The sequence below is a fragment of the Xenopus tropicalis genome, chromosome 1 (assembly GCF_000004195.4).
Source record: "Xenopus tropicalis strain Nigerian chromosome 1, UCB_Xtro_10.0, whole genome shotgun sequence".
NCBI lineage: Eukaryota > Metazoa > Chordata > Amphibia > Anura > Pipidae > Xenopus > Xenopus tropicalis.
This window is the reverse complement of record NC_030677.2, coordinates 217,271,834-217,295,579: the sequence shown is the minus strand read 5'-3', so window position 1 is coordinate 217,295,579 and position 23,746 is coordinate 217,271,834. Positions and strand designations below refer to the sequence as shown.

The 23,746-nt window shown below is 49.4% G+C and overlaps 1 protein-coding gene across 3 annotated transcripts; it reads right to left on the bottom strand.

Moving 5' to 3' along the window:
* Positions 1-1,424: 1,424 nt before the first annotated feature.
* arhgef39 (Rho guanine nucleotide exchange factor 39) lies at positions 1,425-17,643 on the bottom strand. Of its 3 annotated transcripts, none has more exons than XM_031895064.1 (12): positions 17,536-17,643; positions 14,409-14,590; positions 12,869-12,963; positions 12,237-12,357; positions 12,000-12,118; positions 10,520-10,590; positions 9,844-9,972; positions 8,608-8,837; positions 3,971-4,059; positions 3,556-3,676; positions 3,195-3,322; positions 1,425-2,670 (listed from the first exon to the last, which is right to left on the bottom strand). In XM_031895064.1, the coding sequence occupies exons 2-12, from the start codon at positions 14,580-14,582 to the stop codon at positions 2,601-2,603; spliced, it is 1,347 nt and encodes a 448-aa protein (XP_031750924.1). In that variant the 5' UTR covers positions 14,583-14,590; positions 17,536-17,643; the 3' UTR covers positions 1,425-2,600. The 3 variants fall into 3 exon arrangements, 2 of the variants coding, with proteins under 2 accessions (XP_031750924.1, XP_031750925.1); XM_031895065.1 differs by lacking the exon at positions 17,536-17,643 and adding an exon at positions 16,499-16,521; XR_004220819.1 differs by lacking the exon at positions 3,556-3,676.
* Positions 17,644-23,746: the final 6,103 nt, after the last annotated feature.

Below are 23,746 nucleotides of genomic sequence, written 5' to 3'. Positions count from 1 at the left end.
TAATCCTAAATCAACACGGATCTAACAGGTCTAAATGAGGACCTGAGTGCCTTCCTTTTCATCATTGTTAAACAACTGACCAACAACTGACCAGTAGGTATGCCTCTGACTCAGTTTGTGTCTTTGAATCTAGAACGATGATGCACAGCAAAAGGCCATAACCTTTGCCAACAATAGACTAATATTTTAACATAATAGGTCCTCTGCCAAGCAGTGGTTGCCCCCTAGATGCCCTTGAGATGAATGGGAACTTGCAGTAGGTACTATTCATGGTCTCTGCCTGTTACAGACTCTGTATAACTCAATTGTATGTAGTACATAGAACCTACTGCACTTGATGAACCCCACTATATCCTAATGCACGAGATGTGGCCTGGAAAAGGGCTCCATAGAAGGTATGCTACGGGAATGCCCAAAGTACTACACTATACTGGGGCACAACCCTGGTCAAAATAGATGCAATGAATAAATGACTCTGAGCTAGACCCCCAAAGTCTGTCTGCTCAGTATCCTTGGAAATGCCGTTCCCAAGAATACTAAAAGGGCTGCTGAAACTGCTTTTGTAAGACAGATGGGGGGGGGGGGGGGAAGTGGCAATGGAAGAGACTGATTATGGAGTAGGACTTCTGAGAGATTATGGAATGGATGAGCTGTAGGGAAGATATACAGGGATCTATCTGTGTAACAGTTTAGGAAACAGAGTGAAAAGTAGGAATAAGGAGTTTCTTGGGGCAGAGTTTATAAAGGAGGATAATTGGGGAACATAATGGATTACTATAGAGAAGAGAGATAACTTGGGGGTGCAGTGGAATCAGAAAGGGTTGTGGGTGGTGGTAATGGAGCAGGAATTGAGGGGGAGGTGGTGAATGAGTTGGGCGAGGCTAGAGGAACCCCTTACGGACATACAAGGTGGGGGGCAGCACTACTGATAATGAGGTTTCCAACTACCCAGGTCATGCTATGTAGTATCTACAGGTGGGAAGTCTCCAGCAACCGGACTTGTTATCTTGAACCCATTCCACCACTCAGCCCAGCAGCTTCTACAGTTTCTTCTGCTTTGTGGCATGGAATTCAAGGGCGTTTTAAACCTTTAACCTTAATTGCTAGAAGCCAATGGCAGAGGTTTTGTGGAGATCCCTCACAGGCAGGTGTTTATTGCCTGCTTGGCGTGGCTGGAGATGATAGGACAGGACTGGGCCACCCCCCACTCTGTGTAGAGATGATTGTGCCTCCTATGGTCTACGGGTCTTTGGGGTGTAGCTGGTTCTGTATCAGTTCGTTGGTTAGAAATGTGCAGGAATGGGATGACCTCGCCCAGTGCAGTTGCTTGGGACTGGGTTCCACCAAACCAGCCACTAACTCCGGGCAGGGGGAGTAACGGAGAGGAACCAACGGGAGAGGGAACAATAAAGGTCACACAAATGTTCTCAGAAACATCAGTTTTATTCTGCAGTTTCTCTCTTTCCTGGAAGGAATTTACTTCAGAAATGTTAAAACATTGTTAAAAATCTGTAAAATCAAAAATAAAAGTATTTCTTCCATCAGTGTATAAACATGTTTGATTTAATTCCAAAGTCATAGATGTGATCCATTTATCTGTACGTTTCTGCTGCTTTCACAGAGCCATGAGAGATGGAGCAGACTTAGCCCCAACCCATCAGAGATGGAGCAGACTTAGCCCCAACCCATCAGAGATGGAGCAGACTTAGCCCCAACTCATCAGAGATGGCGAAGACTTAGCCCCAACCCATCAGAGATGGCGAAGACGTAGCCCCAACTCATCAGAGATGGCGAAGACGTAGCCCCAACTCATCAGAGATGGCGAAGACTTAGCCCCAACTCATCAGAGATGGCGAAGACGTAGCCCCAACTCATCAGAGATGGCGAAGACTTAGCCCCAACTCATCAGAGATGGCGAAGACGTAGCCCCAACTCATCAGAGATGGCGAAGACGTAGCCCCAACCCATCAGAGATGGAGCAGACTTAGCCCCAACCCATCAGAGATGGCGAAGACTTAGCCCCAACTCATCAGAGATGGCGAAGACTTAGCCCCAACCCATCAGAGATGGAGAAGACTTAGCCCCAACCCATCAGAGATGGCGAAGACTTAGCCCCAACCCATCAGAGATGGCGAAGACTTAGCCCCAACCCATCAGAGATGGCGAAGACTTAGCCCCAACCCATCAGAGATGGCGAAGACTTAGCCCCAACCCATCAGAGATGGCGAAGACTTAGCCCCAACCCATCAGAGATGGCGAAGACTTAGCCCCAACCTATCACAGATGGAGAAGACTTAGCCCCAACCCATCAGAGGTGGCGAAGACTTTAGCCCCAACCCATCAGAGATGGCGAAGACTTTAGCCCCAACCCATCAGAGATGGTGAAGACTTAGCCCCCAACCCATCAGAAATGTCTCTCGCTGCACTACTACCCACAGTGCTGTAGGTACAAATGTCCCTGCACTATCCAGTACCCATAATACTCATTCACAATGATACATGGCATAGAACTTGGTATAATGCACAGAGTGTTTTGGATCCTGTCAGTCCCAGATAGAATGCAGGGAGACTAGAACCCTCTCTGTCCCAGGAGGAAGCAGTCAGAGTAGGAAGCAGCTCCATCCGGTTCTGGGCTCATTGGGTTCAGCAGGGGGTTGTGACCAGATGGATCTGCGAGGAAGATTCAATGCAGAAGATACATGAGGGTTACTTTGCATTTACTATTAAGAACTTTACAGGCTGATAGTTTTGTAGAATAAAAAACAGATTTCGGTCTGCCCTCATCACTCTAATTGAATGGTAATAATTAGTAAAGCCTTAAAGATCAGCAAGATGGCAGCATGGGATTCCCTACTAAACACAATTCAGCAGGAACAGCCCCCTAAGTTTGCTTATAGCCTGTACAGAGAGATACCATAAAACTATGGCACATAGGGATTCCCCTGTACTAAGCACAATTCAGCAGGAACAGCCCCCTAAGTTTGCCCATAGCCTGTACAGAGAGATACCATAAAACTATGGCACATAGGGATTCCCCTGTACTAAGCACAATTCAGCAGGAACAGCCCCTAAGTTTGCTCATAGTTCGGCCAGATTCCAAAATTGTGGATTCGGTGCAACCCTAGTTCTGGAAGAAGAATTTTATGGAATCTATGTAGTTCCAGTAGGAATTCTCACAGAGCAGAGAGCAGTACCTGTCATTCCCAATCCTGGCTCTTTTGGGTACAGTCTCCTCCTGTGACACGGAGTCAGGGCAGTGCCGCGCCTGTGACACGGAGTCAGGGCAGTGCCGCGCCTGGGGGCCCTCCTTCACGTTTCCATCCTAGGGAATAAAGTCCTGACTGAACATACAGGGGGATTGCACTTTGTATAAAGGACCCGCGTAGAGGAATATTATATGGAATACCCAGAGTTGCTCATTAGGCCCCACGTGCCAAGTAGCCAATCACATCTAACACTTTCCCTGCGTGACTGCCGCAGTACAAGTACCTACCTCCCATACCCCCCCCCCCCGGGCACTTGTTCCCTTACACCCCCCCCCCCCCGGGCACTTACCCAGCTCCTCTTTGTGACTCTCGGCTGCGCAGTTCTGGGTTTCGCTTCCGCTGCATCTTTACCCTCAAAAGAATCACTGGGTGCAGATTTTGTGCGTTTCCCATTGGTTAAAGAAAGTTTCCTGGAACAAAAACAGACTGGGTCGCCTGGGTGGCACCATATGTTGCTCCATGTCTGTATATATTTATATGTATATATGTATTTGGGTCACATAGACAGTGTCGGACTGGCCCATCAGGATACCAGGAAAACTCCCGGTGGACCCAGGTGTCAGTGGGCCCTCCTGCTCACCCAGCCATTTGCCTTGTATGCCTATACCAGGGCCTAAGGTTTTCTGGTGGGCCTTGGCTCCCTAGTCCGACACAGCACATATGGGCTTTCACTGACTCCGCCTACAGCGCCATCTCATACTCACCGCACAGCGGCCACCAGGCACTCGTACCAGTCGTTTATATCCTTTTGGTCTGTGGACATGAGGAGAAGCTTCTCTTTGGCAAAGGTGAGCTGGGAATACACAGAGCCTGGATCAGTTACACATGGAAAGCCACAGAAACTGAACTAAAACTGAACAAAAACTGAACTAATGCTCTTTCCGCCTAAGCCTGTTCCTACTCCCCCTTCTCTATCTCTATTTATGGCACCCTCATCAACCCTGTCGATTCGGCGCATTGTTTGGGGGGGATCTTTGACTCCTGTCTCTCCTTCTCTGACCACATTAACACCACTGTCAAAACCTGTCACTTTTTCTTACGCAATATTGCCAAAATCCGTCCCTTTCTCTCTACTGCAACAGCTAGGCTGCTCATGCCTGCTCTCATCCTATCCCGACTGGGCTACTGCAACCTGCTACTAACCGGCCTCCCTAATTCCCATCTTTCCCCCCTACAGTCTATATTAAACACTGCTGCCAGAATTCTCCTCCTCTCATCCAGGAGAGTTTCGGCCCTTCCCCTGCTAAAGGCCTTATCGTGGCTTCCTATTAAACAAAGAATATCTTACAAACTCCTTCTCTTAACCTTCCCCCCATCCCTCTGCCCCTCACTCCGTCCCTTCCCTTGTGTCTCCGTACGTTCCTGGCTAACTCCTCTGCTCCTCACTCCGTCCCTTCCCTTGTGTCTCCGTACGTTCCTGGCCGACTCCTCTGCTCCTCACTCCGTCCCTTCCCTTGTGTCTCCGTATGTTCCTGGCCGACTCCTCTGCCCATCACTCCATCCCTTCCCTTGTGTCTCCGTACGTTCCTGGCCGACTCCTCTGCTCCTCACTCCGTCCTTTCCCTTGTGTCTCCGTACGTTCCTGGCCGACTCCTCTGCCCCTCACTCCATCCCTTCCCTTGTGTCTCCGTACGTTCCTGGCCGACTCCTCTGCTCCTCACTCCGTCCCTTCCCTTGTGTCTCCGTACGTTCCTGGCCGACTCCTCTGCTCCTCACTACATCCCTTCCCTTGTGTCTCCGTACGTTCCTGGCCGACTCCTCTGCCCCTCACTACATCCCTTCCCTTGTGTCTCCGTACGTTCCTGGCCGACTCCTCTGCTCCTCACTACATCCCTTCTCTTGTGTCTCCGTACGTTCCTGGCCGACTCCTCTGCTCCTCACTACATCCCTTCCCTTGTGTCTCCGCACGTTCCTGGCCGACTCCTCTGCTCCTCACTACATCCCTTCCCTTGTGTCTCCGTACGTTCCTGGCCAACTCCTCTGCTCCTCACTCCATCCCTTCCCTTGTGTCTCCGTACGTTCCTGGCCGACTCCTCTGCTCCTCACTACATCCCTTCCCTTGTGTCTCCGTACGTTCCTGGCCGACTCCTCTGCTCCTCACTACATCCCTTCCCTTGTGTCTCCGTACGTTCCTGGCCGACTCCTCTGCCCCTCACTACATCCCTTCCCTTGTGTCTCCATACGTTCCTGGCCGACTCCTCTGCTCCTCACTACATCCCTTCCCTTGTGTCTCCGTACGTTCCTGGCCGACTCCTCTGCTCCTCACTCCATCCCTTCCCTTGTGTCTCCGTACGTTCCTGGCCGACTCCTCTGCTCCTCACTACATCTCTTCCCTTGTGTCTCCGTACGTTCCTGGCCGACTCCTCTGCTCCTCACTCCATCCCTTCCCTTGTGTCTCCATACGTTCCTGGCCGACTCCTCTGCTCCTCACTACATCCCTTCCCTTGTGTCTCCGTACGTTCCTGGCCGACTCCTCTGCTCCTCACTCCATCCCTTCCCTTGTGTCTCCGTACGTTCCTGGCCGACTCCTCTGCTCCTCACTACATCTCTTCCCTTGTGTCTCCGTACGTTCCTGGCCGACTCCTCTGCTCCTCACTACATCCCTTCCCTTGTGTCTCCGCACGTTCCTGGCCGACTCCTTCGTTCCTCGCAGAGCAATCGTTTGGTTGCGCCCCCCACTAATACTGCTGTTTCCCACCTTAACCCTTTCTGCCCTGCTGCCCCTTACATTGGGAATGCCCTCCCTGATTTCCCCCGGAGAGAATCCTCCCCCAGTCTTTTTAAAACTAAACTTAAAGACTCCCTTTTGGAGCACTCGCCCAGCACCTGATCTGGGAACAGTGGGTGACAAGTATATTGCAGTGTCACCCACTGTGACCTACAGCACTTATATTTGCCTATTTGTATCTGTAAGTTACCCTCCCATATAGATTGTAAGCTCTACGGGGCAGGGACCTCCATCCTCTTGTGTCTTTGACTCTTATCTTATTGCAACTGTATCTTTTATTTATTTGTGTTTATTGTAATACTTTGTATTTATCTATTATCTGCGTACATAAATAAAGCTTTATAAATAAAGATATACATACATACATACATACATACATACACACACACACACACACACACACACAGGTCAGACCCCCAACGGAACCAAGTGCCAGTAGCACCGCCCATCCCATGCTGCCGTACCAAGCGCTTATGCAACGGCGGCACTTTTCATGGTGCGAGTCTTGGGAGCACCCAGTACCTCTGAGCTAGCCGGATACACGATAAAGAACTGTCCTTATTGCGCTGGGGAAATGTGCGCCAAACAAATGTCTCCCCACAGACTGCAGGCAAATGAACCTATCGACTGTTTCCCGACATTATCGTTATGGTGGAATCATTTTGGCTTAAAAAATGTCTGAAAAATCCGTAAAAAGGTTCCACGTGACCATAAAAATAGCCACGCCTACTTTGTAACAATACTTTTTTTGAAAACTGTCGGTGGAAGTGAAAAAATAGCAATTTGGTCTGTGAATAAGTTGGCACAAATATGACATTTTCTTTTGCTGACATTTATCCCCCCATAGAGGTTTCCCCAGGAGTTAATGATTCATTATTATCCTATTTGTATTTATTTTTGAGAGCTTTTCCCAGGGGACTTGTATGTATCTATGTAAGGGGACCGGAGACAGGGAGCTGCCAATGATTGTGTTTGTACAGAAGTGCTGAAATAGAAAACTGCCATATTAAGTACTAAGGGCCGCCCCCTGGGATCATGGCAGTCACAGTGCGCACAAACACGCCAAGGCACACGTACATACAGTGCACTCTGGGGGGGTAGAAGAGCGGATATCCCTGAATGCAGATGAGGCCTTGGGGTATTGAGTGGACACGGGACAATCCCTTGGGGCCCAGCTTAGGTTAGGCTCAGGCTTACAAGTCAATTGGCAGAAGCCTACCTATAAGCCCACACCTCATCCGCCCTCTGCAGAGTAATGTGAGGAGGTATTTAGGTACATTGGAGTATGGGTCAAGCCAGACCGGCATAAGTTCAAGGAACTAAACACTGACCCAGTAGTACAGCAGCTAAGCACAAACCTAATGAACTTGCCCGGCCCCCTGCTAATAACCTAATAAAACTGGTCATGTCCTTAAATGAATCTTTTTCCCAATTCACCAGTTGCTCCTCTTTGCTAAACTCGATTCTCAGATCTGCTCGTTCATATTGGGCAACAAACAGCCACGTGTTAAACCTTAACAGCCCCTACGTTGAATGGAGGATTGGCCCTTCCACATCTATTTCTTTACTATTTAGCCTCACAGCTGGTTTATGTGGCCTGGTGGCTCTCCCCTTCAGTTGACCATGTTCCCTATATTGGCGGAGGCGGCGGGGTCGGTTAAAGCACTCAATGGGGGTGCACTGCTGTTTCCCCCTACACTCCCAAATGGTGTAACCCCAACCTACCTTGTCCGTGACAGGGCTAAAACCCTTTGCAGCCCAGCAATAGAACCCAACCTCCCCAAGAGTATGTGGCGCAGGTACCTTCAGCAAAGGCACCCCTAGATCTCCCTCTCTGTCGTTACAATTTAGGGGTTTAAATGTGGGGCAAAGCAGAGGACATTCTTACAAGCTTTCTGGACTCACTGCCCGCTGATAGATACATTTTTGGAGACATGTGGTAAATGTTCCAGAGCAAACCCTTGGTACCCCCAATGTACTGCCCCCCGGGGCATGCCCCTTGGGATTCGTGGAGAAGGTAGTCCAACAGCCCCAACCATAAACGGCTGGAAATCTCTAATATGTGAAGCCCTTCTCTCTAGTTGCTGCGCTACATGAGCTGGGGGTGCCCAGGAAAATTTGTAAAAATCTGGGGCCCATGGATAGAAGAATTTGCCAGACCTTCAGCCCAGGATAATGCCTACATACCATAGGGTATCAATGCCAACACTACCCCCCCCCCTCTTTCTTTTAGTATGACCAATTGCTGTATGTATTTACAGCTCCCACTAGTGATCCTGTAACGGACAGCCAGCCAGTGGGGGTAACCCTAGCCCTTGGCCCTAGGTCCAAACACAAGTCTATAGTCTCATTGCAGCAGTTACTTATTGCTTTACAGCACTGAAGCAGGTACCTACATGCACTTATGAGCAAGACCAAAGCCAACCTCATTAATGACTGGGCCCCATAATACTAATTAAGCAACCCCTACCCCAAGGGGCGCTTAATGCATGCTAAGTCATGGCCTGGCCCACTGTCCACTGGCCACACCCCATCTAGGGTGCAACGGGTGGGGGGCACAACCTCCAGGGCGGGGGTCACACTGATACACACAGACACAATAGATATACTCACACTAATTAAGCCGCCTCGGCTCTGGGTATGTCCCAGCACCCTCTCCACTTGGCACTCTCTCAGGGGGTAGAGAGCGCGGCACGCAAACTTGTGAGCATTGATTGGGTGCAATGGGTGGCACGGAGAAGCAACAGCAAGGACATCAGAGAACAGGAAAAGCATTCGCTTCTTAACCTCCTCCCCACTCTGGGGCACTAGGGACAGCCACCCTTCCCGGATATAGCGCCGCCCTGCAACACAAAGCCAACAGTGCAGCAACAGCAACGTGACATATGTGTGTGTGTGAGCAAGGGCTATAGGATCAAGAAAGGGCTCAAAAAAGGGCTCTAGGCTCAAGAAAGGGCTCTTCTAGGCTTGAAAAAGGGCTCTAAGTTTGAGAAAGGGCTCTAGGCTTGAAAAAGGGCTCTAGGCTTGAAAAAGGGCTCTAGGCTTGAAAAAGGGCTCTAGGCTTGAAAAAGGGCTCTAGGCTTGAGAAAGGGCTCTAGGCTTGAGAAAGGGCTCTAGGCTTGAAAAAGGGCTCTAAGTTTGAGAAAGGGCTCTAGGCTTGAAAAAGGGCTCTAGGCTTGAAAAAGGGCTCTAAGTTTGAGAAAGGGCTCTAGGCTTGAGAAAGGGCTCTAGGCTTGAAAAAGGGCTCTAGGCTTGAAAAAGGGCTCTAAGTTTGAGAAAGGGCTCGAAAAAGGGCTCTATATTATCTACTCGCCCGTCTCTCCCTTATACTGTATAGTATCTACTCGCCCGTCTCTCCCTTACACTGTATAGTATCTACTCGCCCGTCTCTCCCTTATACTGTATAGTATCTACTCGCCCGTCTCTCCCTTATACTGTATAGTATCTACTCGCCCGTCTCTCCCTTACACTGTATAGTATCTACTCGCCCGTCTCTCCCTTACACTGTATAGTATCTACTCGCCCGTCTCTCCCTTATACTGTATAGTATCTACTCGCCCGTCTCTCCCTTATACTGTATAGTATCTACTCGCCCGTCTCTCCCTTACACTGAATAGTATCTACTCGCCCGTCTCTCCCTTACACTGTATAGTATCTACTCGCCCGTCTCTCCCTTATACTGTATAGTATCTACTCGCCCGTCTCTCCCTTATACTGTATAGTATCTACTCGCCCGTCTCTCCCTTACACTGTATAGTATCTACTCGCCCGTCTCTCCCTCGCTGTGGGAGTTTTCCCTTGCGCTCTTTTCCCCTGATAATTAACTGTATGACTGCCATATCCTCTCACCTGGAATCAGGAGTCGGACCCGACGGCCTTTAATCAAGCTCTGGACCCTGCGGAGCTGCCGGTCGTTCTCACAGTTCTGGGCAATACCATCGATGTACTGACAAACATCTCCGACTGCATGGAGAGCGCCTGGAATGACAGTTTCTCTATATGTAAGATCCGCCTCAACCTTCCCATCATGCCCCTGTAGAACCCACTCAGGGGGGCATTATAAACCCCAGAGGTTCCAGGCCCCGGTCCTCACACCCAACACAATACCCACTGGCCTGTATACGAGATGCATTTATGTTTATGTAACTGGACAGAACCAAGTGATTCCAACAGACCGTGGAGCCTCAGCTCTGACCCAGGTATAATAGGAAGAGACAGGAATAACCCTGCCTGGAACTGGGAAGAGGCTGATTGGTTACACAGGGACACAGTATGTTGCAGGCATATATATTTTAGCCAATAGGCAGCAATTAGGGTTATTAGGAGCCAATTAACACTGAGGAGGGAATCCCAATTCTGTAAAACTGCTGGTACTCACCTGTCGGGCACCTGTGGGTGAAATCTGGGCAATTAAACAGCATTATAGGGCAGCCGTGCTGGTGTAAGTGTGAGTATAGGGATACACGCGTGTAAGTCACGGCTACGGGGGCAACACATATCTGAGCCGTGTAATGCGCAAACTCACCTTTCAGTTGGGCAAAGTCAGAGGCCCCCGGGAGGCTGTTCTCTGCCAAATCTCTCAGATAATGTCTGTACCTAGGAAACCAGAGATATACTGCATTAGCCGTGGGCTTCATTGCTACATGGGAACGACACGCAGCACATACATGCGCAGCACATACATGCTACACGCGCAACTATCATTTGCCATTAGGATAGAGCGGCCAGCTGGGGGATTCACTTCCAGGGCAGAAATAACGGATATATTGGGCTCAGCCATAGGCCCCGGCCCCAGACATGAGCTGGAATCCCATTCACAAATGGGCGCATCCGGCACTGCCTGAACCCTCAGTGTGGGCACAACGCCATTTTATTGTGCTTCTTAACTACAGCCCTAAGTTACAGATAGAGGCCTCCAGTGGCTGTGTGAGACAATAAGGGCAAAGTGCTGCTCTCTGCCTCATCCCCAATAGCTCCCTCTGGGATTGGTGCCTCACACTAGCACCGGCACTGCCAAATTCTGTGAGATGTGCCCAATAACATGCGGGTGGTGGGGAGGCAAGACCCAGACTAGAAGTGGGCACCCTAAATGGTAAGGTGTTCCAATGGGCGTGGCTATAGAGGGTTGGATGCTCCGCTGGGTGTGGCTATAGAGGGTTGGATGCCCCCACTGGGTGTGGCTATAGAGGGTTGGACACTCCACTGGGTGTGGCTATAGAGGGTTGGACGCTACACTGGGCGTGGCTATAGAGGGTTGGACGCTCCACTGGGTGTGGCTATAGAGGGTTGGAAGCTCCACTGGGTGTGGCTATAGAGGGTTGGATGCCCCCACTGGGCGTGGCTATAGAGGGTTGGATGCCCCCACTGGGTGTGGCTATAGAGAGTTGGACGCTCCACTGGGTGTGGCTATAGAAGGTTGGACCCTCCACTGGGCGTGGCTATAGAGGGTTGGACGCTACACTGGGTGTGGCTATAGAGGGTTGGACGCTCCAATGGGTGTGGCTATAGAGGGTTGGACGCTACACTGGGCATGGCTATAGAGGGTTGGACGCTCCACTGGGTGTGGCTATAGAGGGTTGGACGCTCCACTGGGTGTGGCTATAGAGGGTTGGATGCTCCACTGGGCGTGGCTATAGAGGGTTGGACGCTCCGCTGGGCGTGGCTATAGAGAGTTCAGTGGGGTACAGTCTGTGGGTAGCACTCTCCCCTCAGTAACACAGAGTATTAGTGCTACTCACTATCAGTAACACAGAGTATTAGTGCTACTCACTATCAGTAACACAGAGTATTAGTGCTACTCACTATCAGTAACACAGAGTGTTAGTGCTACTCACTATCAGTAACACAGAGTATTAGTGCTACTCACTATCAGTAACACAGAGTATTAGTGCTACTCACTATCAGTAACACAGAGTATTAGTGCTACTCACTATCAGTAACACAGAGTATTAGTGCTACTCACTATCTGTAACACTGACAGTTACTCCCGTTACTGGGATACTCACTCGAGTACTCTGAGCAGCGGCAGTTCCAGGAGTTGCTCCAACGGTCGCCCTTTTAGCTCCGAGCGACTCTCCTGAAGCTTCCGGAATCGCAGGAAGGATTTCTTCTTCTTACTGTGGTACTGGGAAGAGGGTGTTAGGGCCACTGAGTAACCTACCTGTAACTGCATTCTACTGATACAGACTGATGGCTACCTACCTGTAACTGCATTCTACTGATACAGACTGATGGCTACCTACCTGTAATGCCTGCAAAGTGGGCTCTATGCTGTCTGCGTGCTCCTTATAGAGACTGAGAGATTCTGTAAAGTTCTCAAATCCAGATCCAAAGTCACCAAGATCCATTGCAGAGAGAAGAGCCCTAAAGAACAAAGAAATCAATGAATGAGGGAGTTGTGAAACTGCAACCACCAAACCCCCAGCAGTAAAATATGGTGAAATGAACCTGTTTCGACAATAGTCTTTAATGGATTGTCGCTAGAGAATGGCGAGACTCTTCTTCCTTTTGTGCCCCAAGATTTAGGGCAGAGATAAGCAGAACCCCAAAATAAAAAGGACCCCCCCAGTCTGTGTCAGTAGCAGGGGATCAGGTAGGATTGGGGTACACAAGGAACAGATGGTGCAGCCCCTTTAAGCCAAACCTGGGGAGAGGAGGCATCGAAGAAAAATCAGAATCCCTAGGTCCCGCCCCTCCGGCCAAAGGGACACCCCCCCCACGACTGCGTAAATGATAAATACGGCTGTATTCACTCACTGTGTGGCCTGAAACCTACTTAGGAGCGCCCCCCCCGGGCCAGTAAGTACCCCAATCCTGCCACATCTCCCCCTCACCAACACTGCCCTACTTGCCAAATCTCACAGAAGGTTCTTACCTGTTTGCCACAAGGATATCCGGGATGCGCCCACAGATTCCCGTCTCAGCGATTTTTAGCCGACCACAGCGAGCACGAAAAACTTCATGATAAATCTAAGGGCGCAAGTAGGAAATGTAAACCCGACTTTACTTTCTATAAATACCCTGCTGTGAAGCCCCGGGGGCAGCCATTCACTGGGAAATAGGGAGAAATGGCACATGACGGATAAGCTCTTTAAAACACCATTGTGTTCTACAGAGCTATTATCTGCTATGCAACCTGTGCCGTATCCAGACTAAATTGTTGCCCCCGGGGCTACACAGCAGGGTATTTATATAAACTATAGTAGGGTTTCTGTAGCAAACACCCCAGCTGTACCAGCGCAGGAATGGCTGCCCCCGGGGCTACACAGGGGGGTATTTATATAAACTATAGTAGGGTTTCTGTAGCAAACACCCCAGCTGTACCGGTGCAGGAACGGCTGCCCCCGGGGCTACACAGCAGGGTATTTATATAAACTATAGTAGGGTTTCTGTAGCAAACACCCCAGCTGTACCAGTGCAGGAATGGCTGCCCCCGGGGGCTACACAGCGGGGGTATTTATATAAACTATAGTTAGGGTTTCTGTAGCAAACACCCCAGCTGTACCAGTGCAGGAATGGCTGCCCCCGGGGCTACACAGCGGGGTATTTATATAAACTATAGTAGGGTTTCTGTAGCAAACACCCCAGCTGTACCAGTGCAGGAATGGCTGCCCCCGGGGGCTACACAGGGGGGTATTTATATAAACTATAGTAGGGTTTCTGTAGCAAACACCCCAGCTGTACCAGTGCAGGAACGGCTGCCCCCGGGGCTACACAGCGGGGTATTTATATAAACTATAGTAGGGTTTCTGTAGCAAACACCCCAGCTGTACCGGTGTAGGAATGGCTGCCCCCGGGGCTACACAGCGGGGTATTTATATAAACTATAGTAGGGTTTCTGTAGCAAACACCCCAGCTGTACCGGTGCAGGAATGGCTGCCCCCGGGGCTACACAGCGGGGTATTTATATAAACTATAGTAGGGTTTCTGTAGCAAACACCCCAGCTGTACCAGTGCAGGAATGGCTGCCCCCGGGGCTACACAGCGGGGTATTTATATAAACTATAGTAGGGTTTCTGTAGCAAACACCCCAGCTGTACCAGTGCAGGAATGGCTGCCCCCGGGGCTACACAGCGGGGTATTTATATAAACTATAGTAGGGTTTCTGTAGCAAACACCCCAGCTGTACCAGTGCAGGAATGGCTGCCCCCGGGGCTACACAGCGGGGTATTTATATAAACTATAGTAGGGTTTCTGTAGCAAACACCCCAGCTGTACCAGTGCAGGAATGGCTGCCCCCGGGGCTACACAGCGGGGTATTTATATAAACTATAGTAGGGTTTCTGTAGCAAACACCCCAGCTGTACCGGTGCAGGAATGGCTGCCCCCGGGGCTACACAGCGGGGTATTTATATAAACTATAGTAGGGTTTCTGTAGCAAACACCCCAGCTGTACCGGTGCAGGAAAGCCCCACCTTGGTTATGAGCTCCAGTTGCCCCACGTACTGCCGTTCTGTCTGGGTCAGGGCTTTGGCCGTTCGCAGTTTCTTGCGCTCCCATCGCTCTCTCTGTTCCTGTAAGGAGCAATGTTCCTCTTGTTCCTGAGCTGTCTCTGGGCTGAAGCGGGTTCTTTTCTCAGGACCAGACATGGTACTTCCTGGTAAGGTAAGTGATTACAATCACTTACACTTTTCTTTTCCTTTAGTTCTGCAGCCCAGATGCCATTCACCCACACCGCCCTGCTAATCACTTGCACAACAGAGACAATATACGGCTATATTGGCGCATGTGTAAGAAATAAAGGCCCCCATACACGGGCCAATAGAAGCTGCCGATATAGGTCCCTTGGACCGACTCAGCAGCTTATCTTCCCGTGTAGGGGCAGAAACGAGTGGGCTGGCCGACCGATATCTGGCCTGAAATTGGCCAGATATCGATTGGCCAGGTTAAAAGATTCAGTCGGATCGGGGGCCCCTTTGGCTCGTTGATGCGGTCCCCGAACCAACTGCCCCATTGCCGCCTACATAATCCGGACGTTTGGCCCCAGGGCCAAACGATCGGATTATTTTTTTTTTTTAACTTCAAGATCCCCGATATCGCCCACCCGTAGGTGGGGATATCGGGGGAAGATCCGTTTGCTTGGCGATCTCGGCAAGCGAGCGGATCTTACCGTGTATGGGGACCTTTAGTGTCAGTCCATTATCAGTCCATTATTGCAATAAAGTTCTGGGGGGGGGATAGGGGAATGTGCATTGTGGGTAAAAAAACAGGCAATTTGCAACCAACCCCCTAATGAGGTTTCGTTTGCCTACAAATGTTCTATACTCCCAGTAATATTTATATATATGTATAAATATTTACCTGTTCCCCAGGTGTATATATTACTGCAGAGTGAGATATAGGGGTATATACTCCCAGTGATACTCAGTATAACTATATATATTTACCTGTTCCCCAGGTGTATATATTACTGCAGAGTGAGATATAGGGGTATATACTCCCAGTGATACTCAGTATAACTATATATATTTACCTGTTCCCCAGGTGTATTTATTACTGCAGAGTTTGATATAGGGGTATATACTCCCAGTGATACTCAGTATAACTATATATATATTTACCTGTTCCCCAGGTGCATATATTACTGCAGAGTGAGATATAGGGGTATATACTCCCAGTGATACTCAGTATAACTATATATATTTACCTGTTCCTCAGGTGTATATATTACAGCAGTTAGATATAGGGGTATATACTCCCAGTGATACTCAGTATAACTATATATATTTACCTGTTCCCCAGGTGTATATATTACCGCAGTTAGATATAGGGGTATATACTCCCAGTAATACTCCGTATAACTATATATATATTTACCTGTTCCCCAGGTGTATATATTACTGCAGTTAGATATAGGGGTATATACTCCCAGTAATACTCAGTATAACTATATATATATTTACCTGTTCCTCAGGTGTATATATTACTGCAGAGTGAGATATAGGGGTATATACTCCCAGTGATACTCAGTATAACTATATATATTTACCTGTTCCCCAGGTGCATATATTACTGCAGAGTGAGATATAGGGGTATATACTCCCAGTGATACTCAGTATAACTATATATATTTACCTGTTCCCCAGGTGCATATATTACTGCAGAGTGAGATATAGGGGTATATACTCCCAGTGATACTCAGTATAACTATATATATTTACCTGTTCCCCAGGTGTATATATTACTGCAGTTAGATATAGGGGTATATACTCCCAGTAATACTCAGTATAACTATATATATATTTACCTGTTCCTCAGGTGTATATATTACTGCAGAGTGAGATATAGGGGTATATACTCCCAGTGATACTCAGTATAACTATATATATTTACCTGTTCCCCAGGTGCATATATTACTGCAGAGTGAGATATAGGGGTATATACTCCCAGTGATACTCAGTATAACTATATATATTTACCTGTTCCCCAGGTGCATATATTACTGCAGAGTGAGATATAGGGGTATATACTCCCAGTGATACTCAGTATAACTATATATATTTACCTGTTCCCCAGGTGTATATATTACTGCAGAGTGAGATATAGGGGTATATACTCCAGTGATACTCAGTATAACTATATATATTTACCTGTTCCCCAGGTGTATATATTACTGCAGTTAGATATAGGGGTATATACTCCCAGTGATACTCAGTATAACTATATATATTTACCTGTTCCTCAGGTGTATATATTACTGCAGAGTGAGATATAGGGGTATATACTCCCAGTGATACTCAGTATAACTATATATATATTTACCTGTTCCCCAGGTGTATATATTACTGCAGAGTGAGATATAGGGGTATATACTCCCAGTGATACTCAGTATAACTATATATATTTACCTGTTCCCCAGGTGTATATATTACTGCAGAGTGAAATATAGGGGTATATACTCCCAGTGATACTCAGTATAACTATATATATATTTACCTGTTCCCCAGGTGTATATATTACTGCAGAGTGAGATATAGGGGTATATACTCCCAGTGATACTCAGTATAACTATATATATTTACCTGTTCCCCAGGTGTATATATTACTGCAGAGTGAGATATAGGGGTATATACTCCCAGTGATACTCAGTATAACTATATATATTTACCTGTTCCCCAGGTGTATATATTACTGCAGAGTGAGATATAGGGGTATATACTCCCAGTGATACTCAGTATAACTATATATATTTACCTGTTCCCCAGGTGTATATATTACTGCAGAGTGAGATATAGGGGTATATACTCCCAGTGATACTCAGTATAACTATATATATTTACCTGTTCCCCAGGTGTATATATTACTGCAGAGTGAGATATAGGGGTATATACTCCCAGTGATACTCAGTATAACTATATATATATTTACCTGTTCCCCAGGTGTATATATTACTGCAGAGTGAGATATAGGGGTATATACTCCCAGTGATACTCAGTATAACTATATATATTTACCTGTTCCCCAGGTGTATATATTACTGCAGAGTGAGATATAGGGGTATATACTCCCAGTGATACTCAGTATAACTATATATATATTTACCTGTTCCTCAGGTGCAGGAAGTAAAACTTCCCATGTGCTGTGGCTGGAATGTGAGGCGGGCAGATCACATGACTCTAGTCACATGCTGCAGGGCAGCCTATAGAGCGCATTTCCTGCTGATTGAGAAGTGACTCTGCCAGGAAGGAATCAGCCATAATGTCGGTGGGCAGCTGTGATTTTCTTCACTAGAATCAAGTAGCAATCCGCTGCGGACTGATTCCATTCCCTGTTCCTTCGCATGGCAGTGGGCAACAATGGGGTTAATCCCCTGTCACATGATCAAGTTTAACAAATCGCTGAATACAAATGTAGGGATCCATAGGGTTAACTAGTCCCTATGGCTTTAAACCCTGCAGCTTCCTGGTTTGTGCCGTTACTGGGCAAAGACCCCTGTATCAGTTTTGAGTTCATATGTGTGATTATTGGTTAATAGGGAGACCCCTCCCCTGGGGCACAGATATAGTGTTTAGCTAACTGATGTGTGAGTATATTGCATAACCCTGCAAGTTGCTTGTTGCTGAAAATAAACCAGTTCTACTGTTCAACTGCAAGAACCTTCTGGCGCCCATTTGTTATTCTGCACTGCACACAGCTACAGTGGGTTGTAGTTTCACTACACCATAGCTCCGTTTGGTTACTTCCACATAGCGAAGGCCCATCCTGAAGGATTGAGTCGCGTGTACCCCATGCTCTAGGCCTATATAGTCGTACTATTAGCTTGTTACAGCCAAGAAAGGGTTACACAAACATGTAAGGATTTTATTGGATTGGGAAGCTGTCAGTTCCCTCAGGGGCTGCGGCTCAGTATGAAGGGAAGGAGCCAATGGGCTGTCCCCTTATGGATTAGTTCCGGTATCGGTAAGTTTTATGGAACAAAACTCAGTGTATTTGCCCCCCAATACCGTTTCTTTCCCATGCCAGTCACTTCTGTGTGCTGAGTTACCGCATAAAACTCACATATTCCCAGTGGGAGTTATTACTGGGGTACAGTGTGTCAGTACTGGGGTACAATATGTCAGTACCGGGGGGCAGTGTGTCAGTACTGGGGTACAATATGTCAGTACCGGGGGGCAGTGTGTCAGTGCCGGGGTGCAGTGTGTCAGTACCGGGGGGCAGTGTGTCAGTACTGGGGTACAATATGTCAGTACCGGGGGGCAGTGTGTCAGTACTGGGGTACAATATGTCAGTACCGGGGGGCAGTGTGTCAGTACCGGGGGGCAGTGTGTCAGTACCGGGGGGCAGTGTGTCAGTACCGGGGGGCAGTGTGTCAGTACCGGGGTGCAGTGTGTCAGTACCGGGGTGCAGTGTGTCAGTACTGGAGTACAATGTGTCAGAAGTGGGGTACAGTGTGTCAGTACCGGGGTGCAGTGTGTCAGTACTGGGGTACAGTGTGTCAGTACTGGGGTACAGTGTGTCAGTACTGGGGTACAGTGTGTCAGTACTGGAGTACAATGTGTCAGTACTGGGGTACAGTGTGTCAGTACTGGGGTACAGTGTGTGAGTACCGGGGTGCAGTGTGTCAGTACTGGGGTACAGTGTATCAGTACTGGAGTACAATGTGTCAGAAGTGGGGTGCAGTGTGTCAGTACCGGGGTGCAGTGTGTCAGTACTGGAGTACAATGTGTCAGAAGTGGGGTACAGTGTGTCAGTACCGGGGTGCAGTGTGTCAGTACCGGGGTGCAGTGTGTCAGTACCGGGGTGCAGTGTGTCAGTACTGGAGTACAATGTGTCAGAAGTGGGGTACAGTGTGTCAGTACCGGGGTGCAGTGTGTCAGTACCGGGGTGCAGTGTGTCAGTACTGGAGTACAATGTGTCAGAAGTGGGGTACAGTGTGTCAGTACCGGGGTGCAGTGTGTCAGTACTGGAGTACAATGTGTCAGAAGTGGGGTACAGTGTGTCAGTACCGGGGTGCAGTGTGTCAGTACTGGAGTACAATGTGTCAGAAGTGGGGTGCAGTGTGTCAGTACCGGGGCGCAGTGTGTCAGTGCCGGGGTGCAGTGTGTCAGTACCGGGGCGTAGTGTGTCCGTACAGGGGCACAGTGTGTCAGTACCGGGGGGCAGTGTGTCAGTACTGGGGTGCAGTGTGTCAGTACTGGGGCGCAGTGTGTCAGTACTGGGGTGCAGTGTGTCAGTACTGGGGCGCAGTGTGTCAGTGCCGGGGCGCAGTGTGTCAGTGCCGGGGGGCAGTGTGTCAGTACCGGGGCGCAGTGTGTCAGTACCGGGGGGCAGTGTGTCAGTACCGGGGCGCAGTGTGTCAGTACCGGGGCGCAGTGTGTCAGTACCGGGGTGCAGTGTGTCAGTACTGGGTACCTACCTGCACTCAAGGGTCGCTTACCCTTGAGTTAACCATTCGCATGGTGCCGACAGTGATATTCTAAAATAATCTGCAATTGACTTTATTTTTTATTATTTGTAGTTTTTTAGATATTTTACTTTTTGTTCTGCAGCTCTGCAGTTTGGCGTTTCAGTGGCTATCTGGTTGGTAGGGTCCAAATTACCTTAGCAACCAGGGAGTGGTTTGAATGGGAGCCTGAAATATGAATAGGGGAGGGGCTGAAAGATCAGTTATAAAGTAACAATAAAACTGGAGCCTCACAGAGCAATAGTTCTTTGGCTGCCGGGGTCAGTGACCCCCATTAGAGTCTAAAGAGGAAGGCAATCTGAAGGGATACAAATTGCTGCGCACGCACCACGCCCCCTAACATTTAACCCTTCCGAATGCTAATTAGGGTTCAGATTCGGTTCGGCCATATCCGAAATAAGTGGATTCAGTGCGTCCGTATGTCTGGCTGCTAAGTGCCACTTTATTATTAGCTTGTCCTTTCTATAGTGACACTGAGTATCGCAGGGTTACTATGGGGCCCAGCCCTAGCTACAGTCCTGCATTTGGTACCCACAATATCCCTACTGGGCCCATCCCGGCGCTGCTTTCTGCCCTGCCGGATACTCGGGTAGCTGTATGTATAATTGCCCTATTACAGCTTCTCGGGGGCATATCTGGGCTAGTAATTACCTGCTTGGCTACTCACTATTATTTCTGTACACGGAGCTGCAGCTCATTATCGTTATCTCATAACCTTGCAGGGGACCAATGCCGGGGCTTCCATAGATTAAAGGGGAACTGTCACCCACAAATACAAAGCTGTGTCATAAGAGTTCTTTAAAAATTAAACATGAAACCCAAATTCTTTCTTTAATGAAATCATCTGTACCTGTTATAGATGTATGTAAACATCAGAGCCGTCAATCATATTGCCTGCCCCGCCCTGCCCCGCCTCTATGCCTCCGGCAGGCAATATGATTGATGGCTCTGATTTTTAATTACAATGATTTTAACTTCCCATTCAGCGCTCCCTATATATCCCCCAGATGGCAGATACATAAGATTTTGGGGGATAAAAAGCTCCGCCTTAATAACAGTGCCCACAAAATGGCGCCGACCTGCTGGCTGTGACTGTTAATCCCAGGACTGAAGGGAAAAAACCCTAATAGTTTATACAGTGTGAGTAACGTTTATTTGGCGCCACTAGCCCGATAGAAAGGGATTTGGCATTTTATGAGCAGCATTAATGTTTATACGGCGGCATCTGAAGAATATTCATTCTATGAACCCACTATGGTTGTTTATTACTCCCATGTTTATTACTCCCATGTTTATTACTCCCATGTTTATTACTCCCATGTTTATTACTGCCATGTTTATTACTCCCATGTTTATGACTCCCATGTTTATTACTCCCATGTTTATTACTCCCATGTTTATTACTCCCATGTTTATTACTCCCATGTTTATGACTCCCATGTTTATGACTCCCATGTTTATGACTCCCATGTTTATTACTCCCATGTTTATTACTCCCATGTTTATTACTCCCATGTTTATTACTCCCATGTTTATTACTCCCATGATGCAGCGTTCCCTCTAATTTCTTCTTGGCAAAAATGTATTTGTGTTCCTTCATTTTAAAGGGGACCTGTCACCATAAAAAAAATTCCAAATCCCTTTCTATCAGGTTAGTGGAGCCAAATAACCTTTACTTACACTGTATAAACTATTATTATTGGCTATTGTTGGGCTGAGGGCTATGGGAGACCGTGTCGGAGCCGCTCACTGGGACATACAGCCGCTCACTGGGACATACAGCCGCTCACTGGGACATACAGCCGCTCACTGGGACATACAGCCGCTCACTGGGACATACAGCCGCTCACTGGGACATACAGCCGCTCACTGGGACATACAGCCGCTCACTGGGACATACATCCGCTCACTGGGACATACAGCCGCTCAGCGGGACATACAGCCGCTCAGCGGGACATACAGCCGCTCAGCGGGACATACAGCCACTCACTGGGACATACTGCCGCTCAGCGGGACATACAGCCGCTCAGCGGGACATACAACTATTCAGTGGGACATACAGCCGCTCAGCGGGACATACAGCCGCTCAGCGGGACATACAGCCGCTCACTGGGACATACTGCCGCTCAGCGGGACATACAGCCGCTCACTGGGACATACAGCCGCTCAGCGGGACATACAGCCGCTCACTGGGACATACTGCCGCTCAGCGGGACATACTGCCGCTCAGCGGGACATACAGCCACTCACTGGGACATACAGCCGCTCAGCGGGACATACAGCTGCTCAGCAGGACATACAGCCGCTCACTGGGACATACTGCCGCTCAGCGGGACATACAGCCGCTCACTGGGACATACAGCCGCTCAGCGGGACATACAGCCGCTCACTGGGACATACTGCCGCTCAGCGGGACATACAGCCGCTCACTGGGACATACTGCCGCTCAGCGGGACATACAGCCACTCACTGGGACATACTGCCGCTCAGCGGGACATACAGCTGCTCAGCGGGACATACAGCCGCTCACTGGGACATACTGCCGCTCAGCGGGACATACAGCCGCTCACTGGGACATACAGCCGCTCAGCGGGACATACAGCCGCTCACTGGGACATACAGCCGCTCAGCGGGACATACAGCCGCTCACTGGGACATACTGCCGCTCAGCGGGACATACAGCCGCTCACTGGGACATACTGCCGCTCAGCGGGACATACAGCCACTCACTGGGACATACTGCCGCTCAGCGGGACATACAGCTGCTCAGCAGGACATACAGCCGCTCAGCGGGACATACAGCTATTCAGCGGGACATACAGCCGCTCACTGGGACATACAGCCGCTCAGCGGGACATACAGACGCTCAGCGGGACATACAGACGCTCAACGGGACATACAGACGCTCAGCGGGACATACAGCCGCTCACTGGGACATACAGCCGCTCACTGGGACTTACAGCCGCTCACTGGGCCATACAGCCGCTCACTGGGACATACAGCCGCTCACTGGGACTTACAGCCGCTCACTGGGACTTACAGCCGCTCACTGGGACATACAGCCGCTCACTGGGACATACAGCCGCTCACTGGGACATACAGCCGCTCACTGGGACTTACAGCCGCTCACTGGGACTTACAGCCGCTCACTGGGACATACTGCCGCTCACTGGGACATACGGCCGCTCACTGGGACATACAGCCGCTCACTGGGACATACTGCCGCTCAGCGGGACATACAGCCACTCACTGGGACATACTGCCGCTCAGCGGGACATACAGCTGCTCAGCAGGACATACAGCCGCTCAGCGGGACATACAGCTATTCAGCGGGACATACAGCCGCTCACTGGGACATACAGCCGCTCAGCGGGACATACAGACGCTCAGCGGGACATACAGACGCTCAACGGGACATACAGACGCTCAGCGGGACATACAGCCGCTCACTGGGACATACAGCCGCTCACTGGGACTTACAGCCGCTCACTGGGCCATACAGCCACTCACTGGGACATACAGCCGCTCACTGGGACTTACAGCCGCTCACTGGGACTTACAGCCGCTCACTGGGACATACAGCCGCTCACTGGGACATACAGCCGCTCACTGGGACATACAGCCGCTCACTGGGACTTACAGCCGCTCACTGGGACTTACAGCCGCTCACTGGGACATACTGCCGCTCACTGGGACATACGGCCGCTCACTGGGACATACGGCCGCTCAGCGGGACATACTGCCGCTCAGCGGGACATACAGCCACTCACTGGGACATACTGCCGCTCAGCGGGACATACAGCTGCTCAGCAGGACATACAGCCGCTCAGCGGGACATACAGCTATTCA

Coding starts and splice junctions, on each gene's coding strand:
- arhgef39 (XM_031895064.1), bottom strand. CDS start 14,582: ATGTCTGGTCCTGAGAAAAGAACCCGCTTCAGCCCAGAGACAGCTCAG. Junction 9,973..10,519: donor TGACTTTGCCCAACTGAAAG/GTGAGTTTGCGC, acceptor CTGTCATTCCAG/GCGCTCTCCATGCAGTCGGA. Junction 8,838..9,843: donor GGTCCGACTCCTGATTCCAG/GTGAGAGGATAT, acceptor TTTGTGTTGCAG/GGCGGCGCTATATCCGGGAA.